Source organism: Dromiciops gliroides, chromosome 4 (assembly GCF_019393635.1).
Source record: "Dromiciops gliroides isolate mDroGli1 chromosome 4, mDroGli1.pri, whole genome shotgun sequence".
Taxonomy (NCBI): Eukaryota; Metazoa; Chordata; class Mammalia; order Microbiotheria; family Microbiotheriidae; genus Dromiciops; species Dromiciops gliroides.
Window position 1 is genome coordinate 350249047 of NC_057864.1, and position 20754 is coordinate 350269800.

Below are 20754 nucleotides of genomic sequence, written 5' to 3' on the forward strand. Positions count from 1 at the left end.
ACATGTTGATTCCAAGAAATGTAAGTTTGATTTGAACTGTTTTAAAATGAAATAGATGTCATGTGAGAAAACAGACTATCAGGGGAAAAAATGAGGTACATTGAAATACCTGTTATCTACATTCTCAAATTTCTAGTGTCCCAATGACATGGTAGAGGATGTGTTGTTTGAACAGGGAGCAAAGACTTAATTTGTTTAGTCTAATAAAGTTAACTTTCCCATTTGTTATTTCCCAATCTCCTTTCCTTGACTATGCTCCTCTCACAATTAAGCATGCCTAGTCTTTCCTTATTGTTCCTGCTTCTACCCTACTCTTCCAAAAATGAGACTAAAAGCATTTCTCATTTACTCATTCCTGTGCCTTTTGTTTTCTTTAACTAACCTGTAGGAGCATCATTCTCACATCTTCCTAGTCCTTAGCTCCCCCACTGGGAGCTATATATGTTTGGTAAACAAATTCACTATGTTTAAGATAAACAAATGAGGATATTGTTTTAAAGTAGAAAGATAAAGAAATGTTCACATTATTCAGCTGGTACATTGTCCATGAAATCTAGACTAAGAGGAATTAAATAAGATATATGTATTTTCCCTCAACTCCCATTACCCTAAGACTGAAAAAATAAATTTATTATTTGGGATCTGGATAAAATAGATATTCTTGGTCCATCAAAATTGTGTCTAAAATATCAATTTGGTCAAATGAATGTAAAGTGTTTTGAAAAACTTATATGCTACATATATGGGAGCTATTATTACTGTGATAGTTATCAACATCTATAAGGAGATGATCAGGACACCAGACCTGTTGGGGTTTTTGCCTCATAAAGATATGATATATTTTCAATTTGAGAACACTTTTATCTATCTATCTATCTATCTATCTATCTATCTATCTATCTATCTATCTATCTATCTGGAGCAATGAGGGGGTTAAGTGACTTGTCCAGGGTCACACAGCTAATAAGTGTTGTGTCTGAGGTCGAGATTTGAATTTAGGTCCTCCTGAATCCAGGGCTGCTGCTTTAGGCCCTATGCCACCTAGCTGCCCAATCTGAGTATACTTTTGGTGTAAATACATAAGAATCTTTCCTTCCTTTTCAAATGAGGTATTTGATTGAGGATTTGGGTTGGTCGAATGTCTTTTTTTCCCTCCTAATGTCCAGCGTGAGCGCCATGTAGGAAACCAATTGCCCACCCATATCCTTAAAACTTAGTATTTTCACCACAGGAGTAGTATAAAACCGGAAATAAGCACTGTCCAGTAGGCAACTCCTGCCCAGCTTCTTGCCGCTGTCCGGCGGAAAGTGGTGCTGGAGTTTCTAGCAAGGGAACCTACAACTACTGACATTTTAGGACAGGGAGCCGAAAATAAGCGAGTAGGTGATGAGAGAGGACAGGAGGGGCTGGGGAAAATTAAACACCTCAAGGGCTCCCTCTGCCGAGAAGAAAAGTGACTATCCCAGCGGAGCAGCATCCCCACATCTCTCTAGTCTGTCGGTGCCCCCATTGCTGCTCTCTCGTTTTCCTTCACTCTTGGCCTCTCACTCTCGGAGAAAGAGTATCAGCTCCGTGGGCGAAGAGGGAACCTGCCTGGCTCACTGATTGAGCGTAAGGGCAAACCTGCAGCTCACCTGTGCCTTCTTTCCAAACCCTTTACTCAAACGAAGAAGTGGGGATAGGGGTAGGTGGGCGGGGGAGTTGGGGAAGGAGAGTCAGAGTAATATCTATCTATATGACTATGGTCTCGCTTCAACTGACTGCACCTTACTACCGAACGGGAGAAAGATCCTATATGCTGGCGCTCTGAGTAGTGAGAAAGCACTTTGGGGTCGCTGCGTGAGGAGGAGGAGGAAGACTAGGAGGAGGAGGAGGAGGAGGCAGCGGAGGCGGTGGTAACAGCAGCAACAGCAGCAGCAGTAGCAGTAGCAGCAGCAGCAGCAGAGTGAGGGTGCGCGCACTCTGGGCTAGAGAGTGAGTGAACGGTGGTGCTGGGGCTGGGTGAGGGTTTACACGCAGCCCGCCCGCGGAAACAGCAGCAGCCACGCTCAACCTCCCTGCCCCTCCAACAACAGCACCGCCTCTCCCCTGCAGCGTCAGCCCGGGGACTCCCTCTTTTTCCTCCTTCTCTCCTCGCCTGTCCAGACCTGGGGCAGCGCAGAATGCGCCCAGCTGCTGCGTTCTGATCACCCTCCCACAGCCGCCGCCGCCGCCGTCGCCGCCACCGCCACCGCCACCGCGATGATCTCCCCCGAACAGCAGCAACAACAGCAGCAGCTGCAGCAGCAACAGCAGCCCAACCATGTCGTGGCCACCATCGAGAACCTGCCGGCCGAGAGCAGCGGCAGCAGCGGCGGGAGTCTCTCTGCCTCGTCCGCCTCCAGCGTGCGCCAGAGGATCAGGAAAATGCTGAACAGGTGAGCTGAGCTGCGAGGGGAACGAGGGCAAGCCGGCACTGACCGGGAGGGGCGTGGGCTGGGGGGACCCCAGCTGCTGGCAGAGGCCAGAGGGGTCTTCCCTTGCTCCGGGGATTGCACTTGGGCCCCTTTGGGACTGGGCTTTGGGCCCGGGGACGAGGGAGAGGGGGGAGTGGTTCTGCCTGCAGCACTACTAAAGGAAGCGCACCCCATTGGCGGCAGCGTTGTCCCAAAGAGAGGAACTAGGGGCCCCGCTCTGGGTGGCTGGTAGCGGAGGTAGTTTGGGAATGGTATTGTGCCCCGGAGATGTGCTCTTTGCTTGTGTGTGTGTGTGTGTGTGTGTGTGTGTGTGTATGTATGTATGCGCGCAGATACGCACATCTTGCTGGAGAGGAGGAGGGGAATGCCCTCTTCTATTCTTCTAAGTCCTCGGGTAGCCCGTTGCCAAGCCCAGTGCACTAAACAGCCCTTGGGGAACCAGATGGGAGCCAGGGTCCTTTCTTGCTGGGGTGGTCACCTAGAAATGGGAGGCTTGGGTACAGCCGTCCCACTTCAAGCGAGCTGAGCCCCTCATTGTGCAAGCTACAGGAAGGCGGGGGATGGTGTCGCTGCTGCTGTCCAGGCGAAGAAAAGGAGGCAGGGGCAGGGCTTTTCTTTGCTTGTTTCTCGTGCCTCCACACAGAGCCCTTTCTGGGGTATAAAGACAGAGGGAAAGAGGCAAGAGGCCTGGAGCAAACCCAGGCAAAGTACGAAAATGAAACGTTGAGGAGTTGAGGGACAGCTTGGGGGTGGTGAATGTTGGTCACTGGTCCTGTCCACCCGATCTGCTGGTTCAAGAAAGAAAGGAAGGGAAACATGGACCATGCACTGTGATCATTATTAGCATGGGGCCCCATTCGTGCCTCTTTAGCTCTGTCTGCGATTGGGAAAGGATTCATATTTAACTGGCTTGAGGTGAATGAATTGTTGCTTCTAAGCCTTTATGTGGACAAAGAACCCCATCTACGTGCTTGTATGTGCCTCTGTATTCGTGTGCGTTTCTCTGACTTTGTAGGGGTAACTGAAGAGGACCTTGGTCTCTTGCTCTGTTCATACAGGTTTCTCTGGTTTTAAATCTGAGTGGAAATGCATTTCGAAGGAGTTCCTATCACTTTAACTGACTGGAGCTAGAAGTGGGAGTACACAATGTATACCGAAATAGAGCTGGAAAATCAGCTCAGCTGGGGCTCCATCTATTCATTATCTCATTATTTTGCTGTGTGGTTTAGGTATATAAACCCAAACAAACAAACAAACAAACACAAAAGCCCAGTCTCATGACTGGAAAAGGATGTTAGACCTCTTTGTGGAAACTTGAGCAAGTTTATTGCATCAAACAGGAGGAAATGCACTGAAACTGACATGGGATTTAGTGATGGAACCTCAAGCTTTTCTTTTGCAGGGCTTGTGACAGAGCAGAGCACTTGCCAAAATATTAGACTGTAGAAATAGAAGAACCAATAAGTCAAGGGAATGCTCCCTGTTTTGCATTCTATGCAAATTTCTGGTTTCTTAAATGATAAATCTGCAATGAGCTTTTTAAAAAAAGGTTAATGTAACATTCATAAAATTTATATTATTTCATTAATTTGAGATTGAGTTAAAAAATAACACTGTGATGACAAAATGATTTTTTCAGACCAAGAAACTCTCTTACTTTGATGAATAAATTTTGTTAGCTCTGAAGGGAAGGTGATGTAAGACTGAACGGGTTCCCCACCCCCCAACAGAGGTGATAAATACATAGGTTCATTTTCCTTTGTTTAACCTCAAGGTTTTAGAAATTTCATTTCAGTGCATCAAATATGTATCCTTAATGGAGGTAGTTCTGTTTAGTGGGAAGATTAGTGGAGTCAAGAATCAGGAGGTCTGGGCTCTAGTTGGCCCTGTGACCAAGTTCCATTGTAGCTCTGGGTGAGGCATTTCATCTCCCAGTTTTTTGATCTGTTAAATGGGAATAATAGTGCTTGCCCAAACCACTCATGAAATGGTTGTGAATAATCAAAGGAAATTATATATGTAAAGTAGGATTTTGTTTAGTTTTTAATAATGGCAGAACATTTGTTAATCAGTCAATCTTTCTGGCTTTCTATAGATGAATAGTAATATTTCTATTTTGCAGAAGAGAAAACCAATGCCAACAGGTTAAATGAATGACATTTAATTACAAGTGCATCTATAAATGGGACTATCAGGCCACTCTTGTAACACTTAAACTAAGATCACTTAACTCTAATACCCAGAAAACTTCAGCTGAGAAATTCATTGGGACTATATTATTTCTGTTGGCAGAATGCTACCATTGTCTTTAGCTAATGAAGTTTCCTTTTCCCTCAAGGACAAGTGTAAAGTACATTTCTTCTGGGAAAGAACATCTTTGGCTGGAGGTTAGAAATATCAGAACAAACAGAAGCTTATCCCTGATAGAATAATATATTTAGCACGATTTGGGGGGGGGGTGGTTTGTCTGGAAATGAAAAACCAATATGGCTAGAGCATTAGTAGTGGCTGCTAAGTGACTCAGGTTCAAAACAGAATTCTGAGTATTGGTTGAGAGTGGAACCTCTAGCCATATCTTTGAAGGAAGGAAGGAAATAACCATATATTAAGCACCTACTGTATACTAGGCATAGTGCTAATGCTTGAAAAACATTAACTCATTTCATCCTTGTAATAACCCTGGTGCTATTATTATTCTCATTTCACAGATGAGGAAACTGAGGCACATGAAGGTTAATTAGTAATTAATTAATTAATTAGTAATTTTCTGAAGCTGAATTTAAACTCAGATCTTCTTGACTCCCTTGGCTCAACCCACTGTGCCATGTAGCTAGTTACCTCTTTGGCCTGTTTCCTCTTTTGTGCTTTGACACCACACAATTATCCTTCACTGTTTTTGTTTGTTTGTGAATGTTTTTTTTTTTTTTTGGTGGGGCAACGAGGGTTAAGTGACTTTCCCAGGGTCACACAGCTAGTAAGTGTCAAGTGTCTGAGGCCATGTTTGAACTCAGGTCCTTCTGAATCCAGAGCCAGTGCTTTATCCACTGCACCACCTAGCTGCCCCCCCTTCACTGTTAAATCTTCAGGTCAGGTGTCAGTCCTTAGCAAAAATTAGAGGCAAATATAAAAGGTGTTTCTCCATTTCCAAATCATGCAAAAGCACGTATGTATAACAGCTTTGCCAGAAGTAAGTGTAGAGAATATTTGCTGATGATTAGACCTGACACTCTAACCTTGGTCAGCTGTCTTCTGTTGTCCTGCTGGGCCAAGGAAAGGATGACTAAGAGAATTCAGATGATGTCGTATGAGCAATGACATTATAATAATATTAGTACCTCCAGCACAACTCCCCTTTCTGACAGTTTATCTCAGACTAAATAATGGAAAAGTCACCTTTTCACTCAAAAGGGGGGCAATATGCAGTATAACAGTCTAACACATTAATAGAGTGTTTTAAGATTTCCAAAGTGCTTTGTAACAATGTTGTGGGAAAAGGTAGTATGAATATTGTTCTCCTCATTGTACAGATGAAAATTTTGGACCTTAGGAGGATTAAATAATGAATCTGAGGTCAAACTGCCAATTCAACACTTTTTGAACTTGAAATTTGAACCCAGTTTTCCAAACTTTTTATCCAGAATTTTTTTCAGTGTACTTAAACTACCCATGGCCTATAGAAGTTGCAAAAAGTGTCTTTTTTTAAAAAGTGTCTTTTTAAAAAAATATTGTTTCTTTTTTTTAATATCAGTCATTTCTTTTTATATCCTCCAACTAAGTCAATGCATCTCTTCTTGTAATAAAGAAAAACATTTAAGCAAAGTAATTGCTTCTGACAATGTGTACCACATTCCACATTTGTAATTCCTGCCTCCCCTACTGCAAGGAGAAAAGTACGTTTCCAAATTTGTTATTCAGAACTCAGATTGTTCATTAAAATCCTTTAGGGTTTCATTACCTTAGTGTTATTTTCTTTCACTGTATTTTGGTCATTATGCATATTATTTTCTTGGTTCTGTTTACTTCCCTCTCAATCAGTTCATGCAAGTCTTCCCACATTTTTCTGAATCCCCTGTGTTGTTTCTTATAGTGCAGTAATTTTTCAGTACTTACATATACCATGATTTGTTCAGTCACTCTGTAAGTGGTGGGTACCAATTTTGAGAGTAATTATGATAGCTAGTATTTATATATGACTCTAAGATTTCCAAAAAGCTTTATAAATATTATATTATGATTCTTACAGTTTTCATATAGTTGTTTTTTGTTTTTATCTAAATAACTCAAAAATGTATTTGCTCTTCATTTTAGGCTGTTATATTTTATAGACTTTATAGAGGAATTCTCACTGGTTAATAGAGATATTTACTATCTCTAAGGAACTAATGTGGACATATAGCATACAAGGCTTCAATGCTGAAAAGTTACCAGATAACCTTCTTTTTATAGAAGCTAAAGAGATTTTTCTCATCTTCTTTTATTTGTACTATTCAAAACAAAGATATCAGCTTCTGCCCTAGGATCATCCTTTCTTTATTTCCTGATGATTGGGAATGACATATTGACCTAAGTGAGGAAGAATAAAGTATGACCAGCTCTTCTTTCTACTATAAGCATTATATTTAGTACACGTAACCTTTCTTCAATACTTTAGGCAATGATAAAGCTTCACACTATGTCCATATTATAAATGAACATATGACATAAATTACTTGAGAAGTTTGTGAACCATGTTATATGCATTATCACATGTGAGCCTTACTACCTTTTTGTTTCATTTTGTTTTGTTTGGGGCAATGAGGGTTAAGTGACTGAATCCAGGGGCTGGTGCTTTATCCACCTAGCTGCCCCCTCTCACTACCTTTTTTTGAGGTAGATACTATAGGTTACTTGTTCCTATTTTACATGGGATATAAAACTGATGAGTTGAGAAAACTGAGCCTCAGGGAGGTTATATGACTAGCCCATGCTCACAAGGTAATAAGTATAAGAGATTTGAACCCAGGTGTTAATGAACTACAAGGCTTTCCCCACTAGTGGAAGCCAAACAAGTCATGGCCTATCTGTTTACTCTGAAAAAAACAAACAACGTTTTTGATAGTTAAAGATGAGTTTCACTTTAGGGACTCATTTTAGAAAGGACCTGAAAGATCCCTTAGGTCCATTGCTACTTGAAATAAGTATCCTATGTAACATTTATGATAAGTCATCATATAGCTTCCACTAGACTTCTAGCTATTAAGTTTTCACTACTTCCTTAAGCATCCCATTCACCAGGGTTCCTATGACCTCTGACAGCCAGGATCTTGAGATACAGACATTTTTGAAAAGGCAAAAAATAGGTAATAAGGTATTTTCAAGGACACAGATGTCATTGGCCCTGTGATACAGATTTAATTTTGCCAAATCCTTCAGTAGCTATTGTGCCTAAGAACTCATGTAGTTCACAGGGTAGCCTGGCATATGAGACATCTCCAGGGACACAAACAACCCCAAAGAAAGACAAACTTTAGGATGGAATTCATCCCCCTTATAATTGCACTACTCTGCCATGATGTAGTCTCACTTGATTCACTAGCTCCTCCTGCCTAAAGGGGAGACAATTAATTCTGCAGCAATATAATGGATTGTTGTTGTTGATGAGTCCTTTCAGTCATGTCCTACTCTTCATGACCCTATTTTCAGGTTTTCTTGGCAGGTACTAGAGTGGTTTGCCATTTCCTTCTCTAGATCACTTTATAGATGAGGAAACTGAGGCAACCAAGGTTAAGTGACTTACCCAGGGTCATACGGGTAATGAGTGTTTGAGGCTGAATTTGAACTCATGAAGATGAGTCTTCTTGATTCCAAGCCCAGTGCTCTATACACTGCATTACCTAGCTGCCCCATATAAGGGACTAGCCTTTATAAGTACTTGCCATGAATTCCTTCTGATTTTATGACTACAGGTGATCCCAACCTGGAATAGAGGCACATAGTACCCTCATAAAGGCTACTGGTAATAGCTTCTGCCTTTCTGCTCCCTGTTCCCCACCAACCAAATGACATATATTCCTCATGTGATGCATTATTTATTGTGTTATAATTTAGCATGCCATAGTCCAGAGCTGGAAGGGATCAGAGAGGCCATCTTATCCAATTCCCTTAACTTTATAGATGAAGAAACTGAGATCCAGAGAGATTAATTTCCTTACCCAAAGTGAAACAGGTGGTGTTGGTGGGGGTGGGGGTAGTAGTTATAGAGTTATAGCAGTAGTAGCAGCAGCAGCAGCAGCTAACATTTATATAGTACTTACTATGTGACACCCACTATACTAAGTGTATTACAATTATGATCTCTTTTTATCCTCATAAAAACCCTAGGAGGTAGGTGCTATTATAATACCCATTTTACAGATGAAAAAAATATTGAGGCAAACAGCAGTGAAGTGACTTGCCCAGTGTCACACAGTTAGTAAGTATCTGATGCCACATTTGAACACAGGTCTTCCTGTCTCCAAGCTAAGTGCTATATTCACTGTGCCACCAAGTTACATATGGCAGAATCAAGATTTTGATTTATTTTTAATGCAGATCTTCAAGTCATTCATTAATCTTGATTGTTTTGCAAGTGAGGATGATATGGACATTTGGATTTGTTTTCATTTTTTTTGTCTTCTATCTCTAATACTTAACCCAGTGGTAGGTGTTTAAAAAAATACCTGTGGAATTGGACATTTTTGCATTAAAATATTTTCCTCTGAATGCCTGACAAATGATCCAGATAATTCTGGCTTAAAAATCACCAGAATGAGAATTGGTTGTTTGTCTTCAGTTATAAAGAAACTTTAATATATTTGCCTTACCATATAGTGAGGATGAGTAAAGATGTTGATAATAACCATTCATCTGTCACTTGCTAGGATCTCCTAATCATGTATATCCATGTATTTACTTTTACTTCATTTTCTAGTGTCAACCTAAGGCTGAAACTGGTTTCCAAAATTATGAAATATTTGAATACTAACTTGAAGACATTTAAGTGGCTACATACAGGAATCGTAGGTTTGTAGCATTACAACCAGAAAGTATGTTTGAGATCATCTAGTAATAATTATAACTAACATTTAAACAGATCTTTTAAGATTTGTCAATACTTTATATGCCCCCTGATCATAATACATTATACAAATGTGATATGATGATGATACCACTAATAAAGAAACTGAAACCTAAGAAGGTAAATGGCTTGCTCAAGGTTACACAGGTAGCTAAATGCCAGCTCTTGCACTACAAACCAAATCCAGTGCCTTTGTTAAGGTAGTCAATGTCAAGAGGGAAGGGTACCATTTCAGACCCCTGTAATCTAGCCAGAGCATTTTCTGAGACAATTAAGAGGGGTAGGAAGAACACAAAACTCATTCAGCCACAGATGACATAAAATAGAGCAGTGTCTAAAATTAGCTATTACACCTAGCTAATGAACAACATCAATACTATTCTGGGCAGTCTTCCCTCATCAGGTGTGAAAGCTTTCCCTGAGAAATTGATAGTAAGGATGCAATTTGTGGCTTTACCTCATGCTACTCAATCTAACAGATGACACAGTAAGGAGGAAGAGTATAAAATAAAAATCAGCTATTAATGAGGATAATCGAGACAAAATTATTACAAACAGTAGCAGGTGGTGTGTTGCAAACAGTCATTTTCAAGACCTCTAGTAAATGACGCATGTCTGAGGAAAACTTTTTTTTTTTTTTAGCAAAGGACATAGCAGTAAAAATGGAATAAAACACTATATGGTAAATTTCCTTTTATTCAGAATGGTTAGGAAATGGGATGTTTAGATTTATTAGATATTTTAGTTAAGTAAAAGTCTTCATGTATACCATACATAGATGACCAATTTTTATAATAAAATAGTCTTAGTAAACCTATATGGAATATAATTCATCTGTTGTTTTTTTTTTGTTTTTTTAGTGAGGCAATTGGGGTTAAGTGACTTGCCTAAGGTCACACAGCTAGTAAGTGTTAAGTGTCTGAGGCTGGATTTGAACTCTGGTACTCCTGACTCCAGAGCCAGTGCTCTATCCACTGTACCACCTAGCTGCCCCTCATCTGTTTTTTATGATTCAAAAAATACCTTATGATTCTTTACTATCTTAGTGTAACTGCTTTGAACATCACTTACTATAGATGACTGTTAGATCTTGGAGGTGTAGGACTTTAGATAGAGAGTTTAATGTGAAGTCTCAAATATGAGTTGAAAAAAGACTACTCTATTTGCAAACATAAATATGTGTGCATGTATACACGTGTATGCAACTACTATCTATCTAGACAACTAAATCTGCAAGATGAGAAAATTGTGACTAGACAGAAGTTAATGTGAAAGAAAGATATGAAGGTTTTGGTGAACCACAAGCTTGAAATGAATCAGCACTGTAACAGAGAAGCCAAAATAGTTCATGCAAATCTCAGGGTGTATGGGAAGGCATAATATCTAGAACATGGAGGCAGGTTTGGTGTGGTGATACTCTTGCTGTGCTGATCTCTGATTGGACCTCACAGGGACTATGGTGTTCAGTTCCTACCCCATATTTTAGGAAATAGAAACATGCTTGAGTTTCCTGTGGTGGGTGGTCAGAATGGCAAGGGGGCTCAAGACCACGCTATATAAGAATCAGATTAGGGGAAGTTCCGCCTGGAGGAGGAGAGGATTTAACCAGAACACAGTAATTGACTTTGTATTTAAGAGCTAGCATAAGGATGAGAAGAGAATTAGAATTTCTATTTGACTTGAGAGGAAAAAAGCTTTGAAGAATGGGTGAGAGTTGTGAATAGGAAGGGTTCAGCTCAATATACATGTAGTGAAGGTGCTCTGAGTTCACTCATAGGAAAGTGAGACCTGCTTCTTTTCTCTGTGAAGGTTATTGGGATAACCCTGAGGCATTTGGGATACTTCTTTAGTGCTATCAGCTGGAGTCCCCTCCAGTTGTGTTCCTACCACCATTAGCTTCCAGTGACTATGCCCCAGTTCCATTTAACCACTTAGCATCAATTAGTTTTGACAAAGATATTTTCTTCAAAGATGTAATAAGAACAAAAGTAGTAACCCTTCCCTCTAATGCCTCTAGGGCATAGTCTCCCCTATACCCCCTCCATCTCTGGGCTGTTTAGGTTCATTTGCAACCTAGCATTTATCCCAACAATCTTATGTTCAGATGTGGCATTGCTGCCAGATGAGGCCTTGTCTCTAATACTATTGGGCAGGGTACTGAAGATCACTCCAGAAAGTCACTCCTTGTTCCCAGGAGCCATGAATGATGGAGATGCTGGTCTCCCCTCACTTACAATGAACAAATGCAGAGTCAGGAAAATGAACCAAACTTGTAATCATAGGGCTTTATGTTCTTAGAAGGGTGGAGGCCCCTGGACTCTTCCCTTTTAGCATTGTCTCTCATGGGACTCCTTGACCGAAAGACTGATCCCCGAAGATTGAGCAGCCAAACACAATATGACTAAGGCTCAGGTTGCTACACTTTTTTTGAATGCTTTCCCAGGTGGTCAAAGAGCCTTTTATTCACCACAGAATAAGCCAATAATAAACAGTTTTAAAATATACCTGCTCCAGTGCCTCTTCAAGGTACTTCTATTACATTTATTCATTGATAACTATAATAATACTAATTAATAAATAATATCTAGCATTTGCATAGCACTTTAAGGTTTGCAAAGTGTTTTATACATATTATATTATTTGATCCTCACACCAACCTTATGATGATACATTATTATCATCATTTTACAGCTGAGAAAACTCAGACAGGTCTTACCCTAGGTCACACAGCTAATAAGTGCCTGAGGCTGAATTAGAACTAAGGTTTTCCTGCCTCTAAGTCCAACTATGCACTCACTATATTACCTAGCTACCTCTGATTCCAAAACAGGCTCCCTAGCCTCCGAGATGTCATCAGAGGCTCACTTTGAATGTGCTAATCCCTGTTAATAAATAGATACTTTGGGGGGGGGGGCAATGAGGGTTAAGTGACTTGCACAGAGTCACACAACTAGTAAATGTCAAGTATCTGAGGCCAGATTTGAACTCAGGTCCTCCTGAATCCAGGGCCAGTGCTTTATCCATTGTGCCACTTAGCTGCCCCAATAAATATATACTTTTAACAAATATAACTCTACTTAAATATGAATGAAATACCTCAGAAGGAAGTGAAATGTCCATCCTAGAAGTCTAGATGTTCATTAAGGGGATTCTTGGTCAGGAACTGAATGAACTTTATGTACTTCATATACCTTCCAAATCTGTTTCCATGGTTCTGTACTGATTATGGAAGTCACTTAAAAATAATTTCCTGATATCAAATCAATAAATCTTTAAGTTGAATTGAAATTAGCTTATTTACTTTTTTAAAGTTGTCTCATAAAAGTGGCATGGAGAATATGCAAAAGTAATATGGGTTGAGAGAACATCTGGGTGTTGAGATTGCCCTCTTGACCACTGCTGGAAGAAAGCACTCCCCGTATACAGAGTATGACCCCAACATGATGTTTGTGTCTAGGGAAAGTCCTTGGCTATCTTGCCCTAGTTAGGGCTCAGGCAGAACGTCTTTTCACTGATGCTTCATTGTTGTATTGGAGTGATCCTGTGTATTTGAAATTATGTTAAGTAGAGTACAAGACCTATTAGACCATACCTAGTTGGGAAAGCTTCAAGTCTAGACCAAGTATTGAATTACTCCCTAAGCATTAAACTTGAAAATCAGGAGAGACTCATAAATTAGTTGACTGCATGTAGGGTGATGAATATCTTGACCAAAGCAACTACTGAAGAAGGCCTACTGTATCTGAAGCATTGTGATCTGTATCAGTGGAGAGAGTCCACATGGATGAAATCACAGATCCTTGACATATTGATGTAATTATTGGTAGCATGTAGACACCTGCTTGAATAAATCATAGCCAGGGAAGGAAGATGAAAGCCAACAATAAGACAAAACATTGGGGATCTTTTAAATAATAACTGTGCCATAGAAAAACATTTCTTATAGAGAAAAATTGCTCTATCACTGATTTATCAGTGGCAGCCTGACTCAACTCTATTAAAACACCACAGTATTTATTCTTAATTTTATTCTGAGCTAACCTCCAAGAATAATGCCTACAGACACCTGAAAACATTTGACAGCAAAACAAGAAATACATTAGAATATCTATGCACTCATGGTTCATTGCTGCTTAATAAAAGTTAAGTTCCTTACAAAATACAATTTTGTAATAACAATGGCTTAACTTCACAAATGAAGGTTATGGGCCACTGATTTCAACTCTATTTACCAAAATTAATTAGTACATCCTATTGTAATTGTTTTTATACCTACTATTAAGGACAAAAGATGGAGCAAATGCGCAGCAGAATTTAAAAGAAATTATTCTAATCACTCCCAGAATTAAGGAGACAGGAAAAGAGCTAAAGGTTGCTGTTAATCATCTTTGGCTAAAATGAGGCCCAAAGTGCTCTGGCTCTTTCCTTATACTATGTGGTGAGTCTTACCTTTTCCTGCTTTGGACTAGCTGTGTGCCCTTAAGAGGGACAAAATCTTCCTCAGGCTTCTGCCCTTACTGTCAAAGCAGACAAAGATGAATAAGGGAAAAATAAAGTAAAAGTAGTGCTTCTCTTTCTCCTTAAGTGATGATAAACTCCTTCAGCTCACGAACAAAACAGTTCAAATAATTCATGGTATTTTTCACCTTAACTAAAAGGCACTCACTCAACAATAAAGCAGAATTCCTATCAGAATCTTTGAAAGTACTCACAGTGTCCAGCAATTCTGTCTTCTGGCTCAAAACAGGAGAATAAGCTTTCAATAGGTGTTTCGTAAAAGATGGAAATGACCCCAGATCCAAACTTGATTCGAATTTTACCATTTGGGGATGAGCCCTCCAGCAGCAATCATCATATAACCCAAGAACACATAGTTCATTGAACCTCTTAACATAGTGACAGCTTTTAAATAGTGATGATTAGTGGGTGAGGGAGATTTCATATCTGTGAGGCCTATGAGTATAAAGAAATACAAGAATTTATTCTCCCCCTTAATGTCTGATACAAGTATTTCAACAAAATTTAGAGTTTGGCTAATGTTTGAGAATCTATGCTTTTGTTTCAAACAAAAGACCAGGAGGATGTTAGGCTAAGTAGATCATGTGTGGGACTTAGTATGAGAATTCAAACTCACGTCTTCCTGACTCTAATCGTGTGACCATTAGCAAGTAACACCCTCTGAGTCACTGTTTCCTCACCACCATAGAACATATGACACATGGTTATGAGGCTCAAATAAGATTATATAGGTAAAGTGCTTTGTAAAATTTATCTGTCTGCCTATCTATTATTTATCTGTGTGTGTATGTGTGTATAGACACATATACATATACATGGATAGATGTACATATACGCATACTATACACACATGTATTGCACACACATGTATGTAAACACACATATGTGTATACATACATATATCTGGCTCAGTAGATAAAATGCTAGGCTGGGAGTCAGGAAATCCTGAGTTCAAATCTGGCCTCAGACACTCACAAACTATATGACCCTGGGCAAGTCACTTAACTTCTGTTTGCCTTAATTAACTGGAGAAGGAAATGGCAAACTACTCCAGTATCTTTGCTAAGAAAACTCCATACCTGGTCACAAAGAGCCAGGCACAACTGTAAACAACATAGCTATGTGTATGCAGGTGTATATGCACATACATACATGCAGTAACCTATATGCATATATGTGAACACATGCATGTAAAAATCTTGTCATCAGAATTGGTCTAAAAAGCCTTTAAGGTCCCTATCTGCTCTAAATCTATGATTATTATCATTATATTAAAGGTGGAAATATATATTTTATATTATATATCACAGTAATTTTTTTAAATAAGCATTTTTATTTATAGTGTTGGGATATAGAAATTTTGATCCTATTTTTATGTTAAAGGTGAGTGGAAGTGTGGTGTAATGGATAGAGAGCAAGCTCCACAGTCAGAAAAACCTGAGTTCAAGTTCTGCCCATGCCAGATTCTGAGTGTGGGACCTTGATGAAACCCCTTACTTAAGCCTGTCAGTGCCCCAGGCAACTTCCACCAATGAAATCGCAAGTTAGGACACACAAACAAGTGGAAATAGATCAATGAATTAACTAGTATGTGCCAGTCATTGTGCTAGATCTTCCAGTGTTTGTCAGGGAAAACATAATTTCTATTAATAAGTCAGGCTTCTGTTCTTATTTTGTGAAGTTATCATTAATTTGAGTAAGACCTTATGCTTTGTTTACAAGGTGTCAGCACATTAATGTTGTCCTTGCTGTGAAATGTAAGATGAAAAGAATTCAAACATATTTCTGAAATTTCAACACATTGTTTTTCACTAATTACCATCCATAGATTTTCATCAAGATATAGCATCTGCTTTAGACAAACAAATCATTAACCTTTACAGGACAAGTGTAAACAGGAGCCTATTTCCTGAGTCAGCTAATGGGTTCAGGCTTTCAAAATTTAAGAATCCATTTCGTGTTGATGGAAAAGTTCTTCTTTTCTTGCTCTCCACTTCTACCCCCAAATAAAAGGCATTGTCTGCTTTCACTGGAACTTGAGGGAAATTCCTTCCATTATGAGACTCGAACAGGATGCTGAAAAAAAGATGCAAGTGAATTAGAGGACGGTTCAATGCTTCCAACTTCAAATGAAGGAGCAAAGTTTTCTTGACATTGCTGCTGTCATCGCGTCTTTCCTGGATGCTTGAAAGCTACCTCAGCATATGAAGTTTAGCGCTATCACTCCTTCATCCTTGTCATTTTCCTTATGGAGCAGCTGCCTTGCCAGTCTGAGTTGGAGATTGAAATGCACTGATTTAACGGGACATGTCTGTTTACTGAGATGCATTCTTTTAACAAAACAGAAAATAAAAGAAAAAATTTTAAAGAGTGTGGGGTGGGGGAGAGGGAAACTAGATGTAATTGCAAAAAGGCATTTCTTGGGAAGAATAATTTGGCACAGCACATATGTTTCTGCTGTCTGTGCAACTCTGAGTGATGGTGCTTAGAGGAGGGTACCTGTCCTATGTAAAAGAGAGTTTGACAGACCTTGTCACAGAGGCTTTGGGAAAAGGTTAGTGCCTCTTGAACTGGGGAGGGTTTCAAAAGAGCAGCAGCCTAAATGGCTCCATAGACGAATGGGGGAGCGATGGACAGAGTGGCTCTGATGGAATGGACAGAGCAGCTTTAATGTGCTAATGAGGGAAAGCCCAGATGCCAGCAGTGATCAGAGGAGCTCTTTGTGACTCTGGGTCTTTTGAGATGGCTGCAGTCTCTGTCCTTATCATGGATCCTGCCGCAGGCAGGGAGAAACACTGGCACTCAAAGAGGTGCTCTCCTTTTTTCCTTCGGCACATAGCCTTACCAATCAGCTAGTGAATGCTGATGAGCATTGAATAGGTTGAGGAGAATCATAGGGTGAGGGCTTAGGGGAGAAGAAGGGAAGAAAAGGAAGGAGGTTGGCTTTGGGTGGTGTGTTTTGCTCAATTTAAATAAATGGTGGTGCTCTTCAGCCCTGCTGAGCTTACTGAGGTGAGTTCCAGTCAGGCCAACAGACAGAGGCCATATCCTGCAAATTGGGGAGGTCAGGTTTTGAGTAGAGGTCAGTGAAAGAAGAAGAAATCACAGTGATTTCTTTTCTTGAAAATAGTTATGAATGCCTTTTACGTTTATGTTGTTGATCAGTCATTTCAGTCATGTCTGACTCTTTGTGATGCCTTTTGGGGTTTTCTTGGCAAAGATACTAAAGTGGTTTGACATTTTCTTCTCTAGCTCCTTTGACAAATGAGGAAACTGAGGCAAGCAGGGTTAAGTGATTTGTCCAGGGTCACACAGGTAGTAAGTGTCTGAGGCCAGATTTGAACTCAGGAAGATGAGTCTTACTGATTCCAAGCCCAACACTCTATCCACCTCTCCACCTAGCTGCCCCTTTATGTTTATATCACAGTCATTTCTAGATATACTTCAATGTATCTCCAATTACATCCTTCCTGGTAAGAAAGGAAAATTGGAAAGTAAAAATAACTTACAAAGTGATCATGTCTGACAATGTATGTGATATCCTGCCTCAGTAGTTTTTCATTTCTCTAGGGAGATGAGTATGATAAAATTTCAGTCTCTATTCTCTGAGACCAAGATTTGATATTAAAATTACAATAGCAAGAATACAGCTTTCTTTTAGTGTTCTTTTAATTTACATTTTTGTAGCCCTTGTGCTTGTCTTTCTTCTCGTCCTACTTCCTTTGCATCAGGTCATACCAATCTTCCTGCTTCTCTGAATTCTTCAGATTCATCATTTCTTACTGAACAATACTATTCTTTTGCATTTATTCACCACATTTTTTCCCCCAATTGCTGGGCTTGCATTTTATCTTCAGTTCTTTGCTACCTCAAAATGGGCTGCTAGGAATATTTTGCTCTATGTAGGTTCTTTCTCTCTGTTCCTTCCTTCCCTCCCTCCCTCCCTCCTTCCTTCCTTCCTTCCTTCCTTCCTTCCTTCCTTCCTTCCTTCCTTCCTTCCTTCCTTCCTTCCTTCCTTCCTTCCTTCCTTCCTTCCTTCCTTCCTTCCTTCCTTCCTTCCTTCCTTCCTTCCTTCCTTCCTTTTTCAAGGCACATGCCCAGTGGTGGGATTGCTGGGTCAAAGGATATGAACCAGTGAATTCTTTGATGGGGAATGCCATGATTAGATACTTATTTCATTTCGTGATTTCAGTTTATTAGATTTTCTGGAAACTTCTTTTGAGCTCTAATCCAGAAGAGAATTTTCTTTTTTCTTTTTTTGTTGCCTCTTTTGTGGGGTAATGAGGGTTAAGTGAATTGCCCAGGGTCACACAGCTAGTAAGTGTCAAGTGTCTGAGGTCAGATTTGAACTCGGGTCCTCCTGAATTCAGGGCTGGTGCTTTATCCACTTTGCCACCTAGCTGCCCCCAAACTATTTCTTTCTTTCTTTCTTTTTTTTTTGGTGAGGTAACTGGGGTTAAGTGACTTGCCTAGGGTCACACAGCTAGTAAGTGTTAAGTGTCTGAGGCCGGATTTGAACTCAGGTCCTCCTGACTCCAGGGCCAGTGCTCTATCCACCCCAACCTATTTCTTAACAAGAATAAAATAAAACTAAAATGTGTGAATACATATAAGCACATATGTATGCTCAGAGCCATATCACCACCAATAACTTATTAGTGACTTCTCATGTATAGTTATGCTGAAGTCACTCACCATGAGTTCTAGGTCTCCTCATTTCCCCTGGACATACTTTCTTCCATGAAAGAGACTAGAAGCAACTAAGAAATGTATTACTCAGATAAAGGCCATAAATGCAGCTTTTCATCCTCGTCTCCAAATACTGATATCACTATGAAGGGAGACACTAGGACACTGAACAAAACAGGGTCCCCAATAAAACAAACACACACACACACTCATTCACTGACTCATATCTAGTACCTTAAACTACAAAGTGGCACACTCCAGCCTTAACTGACACTTTTGCAAGAATCTTTTTGGTAGGTCTTTGGATAGGGGATTGGGCACTTGCTGGATGCTTAAAAGCGTAAAGGTCCCATCCCCTTCTAGTCAGGGTTCCTCTGACTTGGCAGATGTCCAAAGACCACACTAGTCACTATAGCATTCTATCCTGCCCTGCTGACTAGACATATTTCCATAAGAAAAGGGAGTGGTTGGAGAGGAGGGGTTACAAAATGCATCTTTCGAAGTTAAATGCCACCATATCCTTGTTGCATGTCTTTGCTGGGTTAGCACAAAGTAAACCTCCTTTTGTCAAACACTCAGTGACTTGGAAGTGCTTCATTTTGTCTGAATATTGAACCTGAATGAACAGGTGCTAACATCAAGCCCAACTCTAATACTTTCTAATTGGCTTCATAGCCTTTATTATCTTCCCTCTCGATTCCATCCTCTCCAGAACTATCCAATTGCTATTCCTAAATCACAGATCTGACCAGGCCACTTTCCTGCTCAAAAAAGTCCTCTTGCTTCTAAGGTCCTTCATAATCTGACTGCAGTCTGTCCTTTCAGGTGTACTATACAATATTCTCCTTCATGAAAGGGAAGGGAGGGAAGGAAACAAGCACATATTAAGCACTTATTGTATACCAGGCATCTTACGAAGCGTCATGCCCTTTGTGGCATGAAGCCATAATAAGCTGGGCTTACTATTCCCCATGGAGGATACTCCTTTTCCTACCTCTGTGCTGTTTTGCCTGTGATGCATTCCCTCTTTATCTTTGCCTCATAGACTGTCTAGCTGCTTTTGAAACTCAACTCAGGTGCCAAATCCTACCCTGAGGCCTTTGCTAAGCCTCTCAGTTACTAGTGCCCTCCCCTCTCAGAAATTATGTTGTTTACATTTTGCATTTAATTTTCTAGGTATGTATTATTTACCCTCGACAAAGTGAAAGCCCCTCAAGGGAAAGGACTATTTTTTTTTGTCTTTGTGTCTGCAGGGCCTACCATGATCCTTGGCACCTTGCAGGACCTTAACACAAGCTTGTTTGATGAATGAATTGCCTCTTATTCACTAAGCTAATTTTCTTTCCCTGTTCCTATCCCATGCGCTGATCTTAGTCAACACTCACTTATAAACTATTGGGGTTCCCAATTTATTGAAACTCCCTGTCATATATCATATATTGTTCTCTCCTCTCATTTACTTTTTTTTTGCTCTGTACAATCTCTTTGCCCAGAATAGCCCTTTGTCTATACCCCTTCCTGCAGTACACTCTGGGGCTAGTTTCTAGCACCAGACTATCTAACAAACACCAGTGTCAAGAGTACATGCTATGAGCAGAATCAGAAGAACATTGTACACAGTATCAACAACATTGTGTGTTGATCAACTGTGATAGACTTGATTCTTCTCAGCAATATAATGGTCCAAGATAGTTCCAAAGGACTCATGATGGAAAATGCTCTCCCAATCTAGAAAAAAAAAAGAACTGTTGAATCTGGATGCAGATCAAACCATACTATTTCTATTGTTTTTGTTGGTGTTGTTTTTCTTTTTTGAGGTTTTTCCTTTTTGCTCAATTCTTCTCTCATTACATGACTAATGAAGAAATATGTTTAATGTGATTGTACATATATAACCTATATCAGATTACTTGCTGTCTTGGGGAGGGGGGGAGGGAAGAGAGGGAGGGAGAACAATTTGAAACAAAAAATCTTATAAAAACAAATTTTGAAAAC

The 20754-nt window shown here is 40.0% G+C and overlaps 1 protein-coding gene across 1 annotated transcript in view; it reads left to right on the plus strand.

Moving 5' to 3' along the window:
* Nucleotides 1-2095: 2095 nt before the first annotated feature.
* SLC35F1 (solute carrier family 35 member F1) overlaps nt 2096-20754 on the plus strand; it is a 584647-nt gene continuing 565988 nt past the window's right edge. Inside the window, exon 1 of the mRNA XM_043963476.1 lies at nt 2096-2417. Within this exon, the coding sequence (XP_043819411.1) occupies nt 2242-2417 (176 nt within the window). The 5' untranslated portion in view covers nt 2096-2241. The remainder of the gene's footprint in view (nt 2418-20754) is intronic.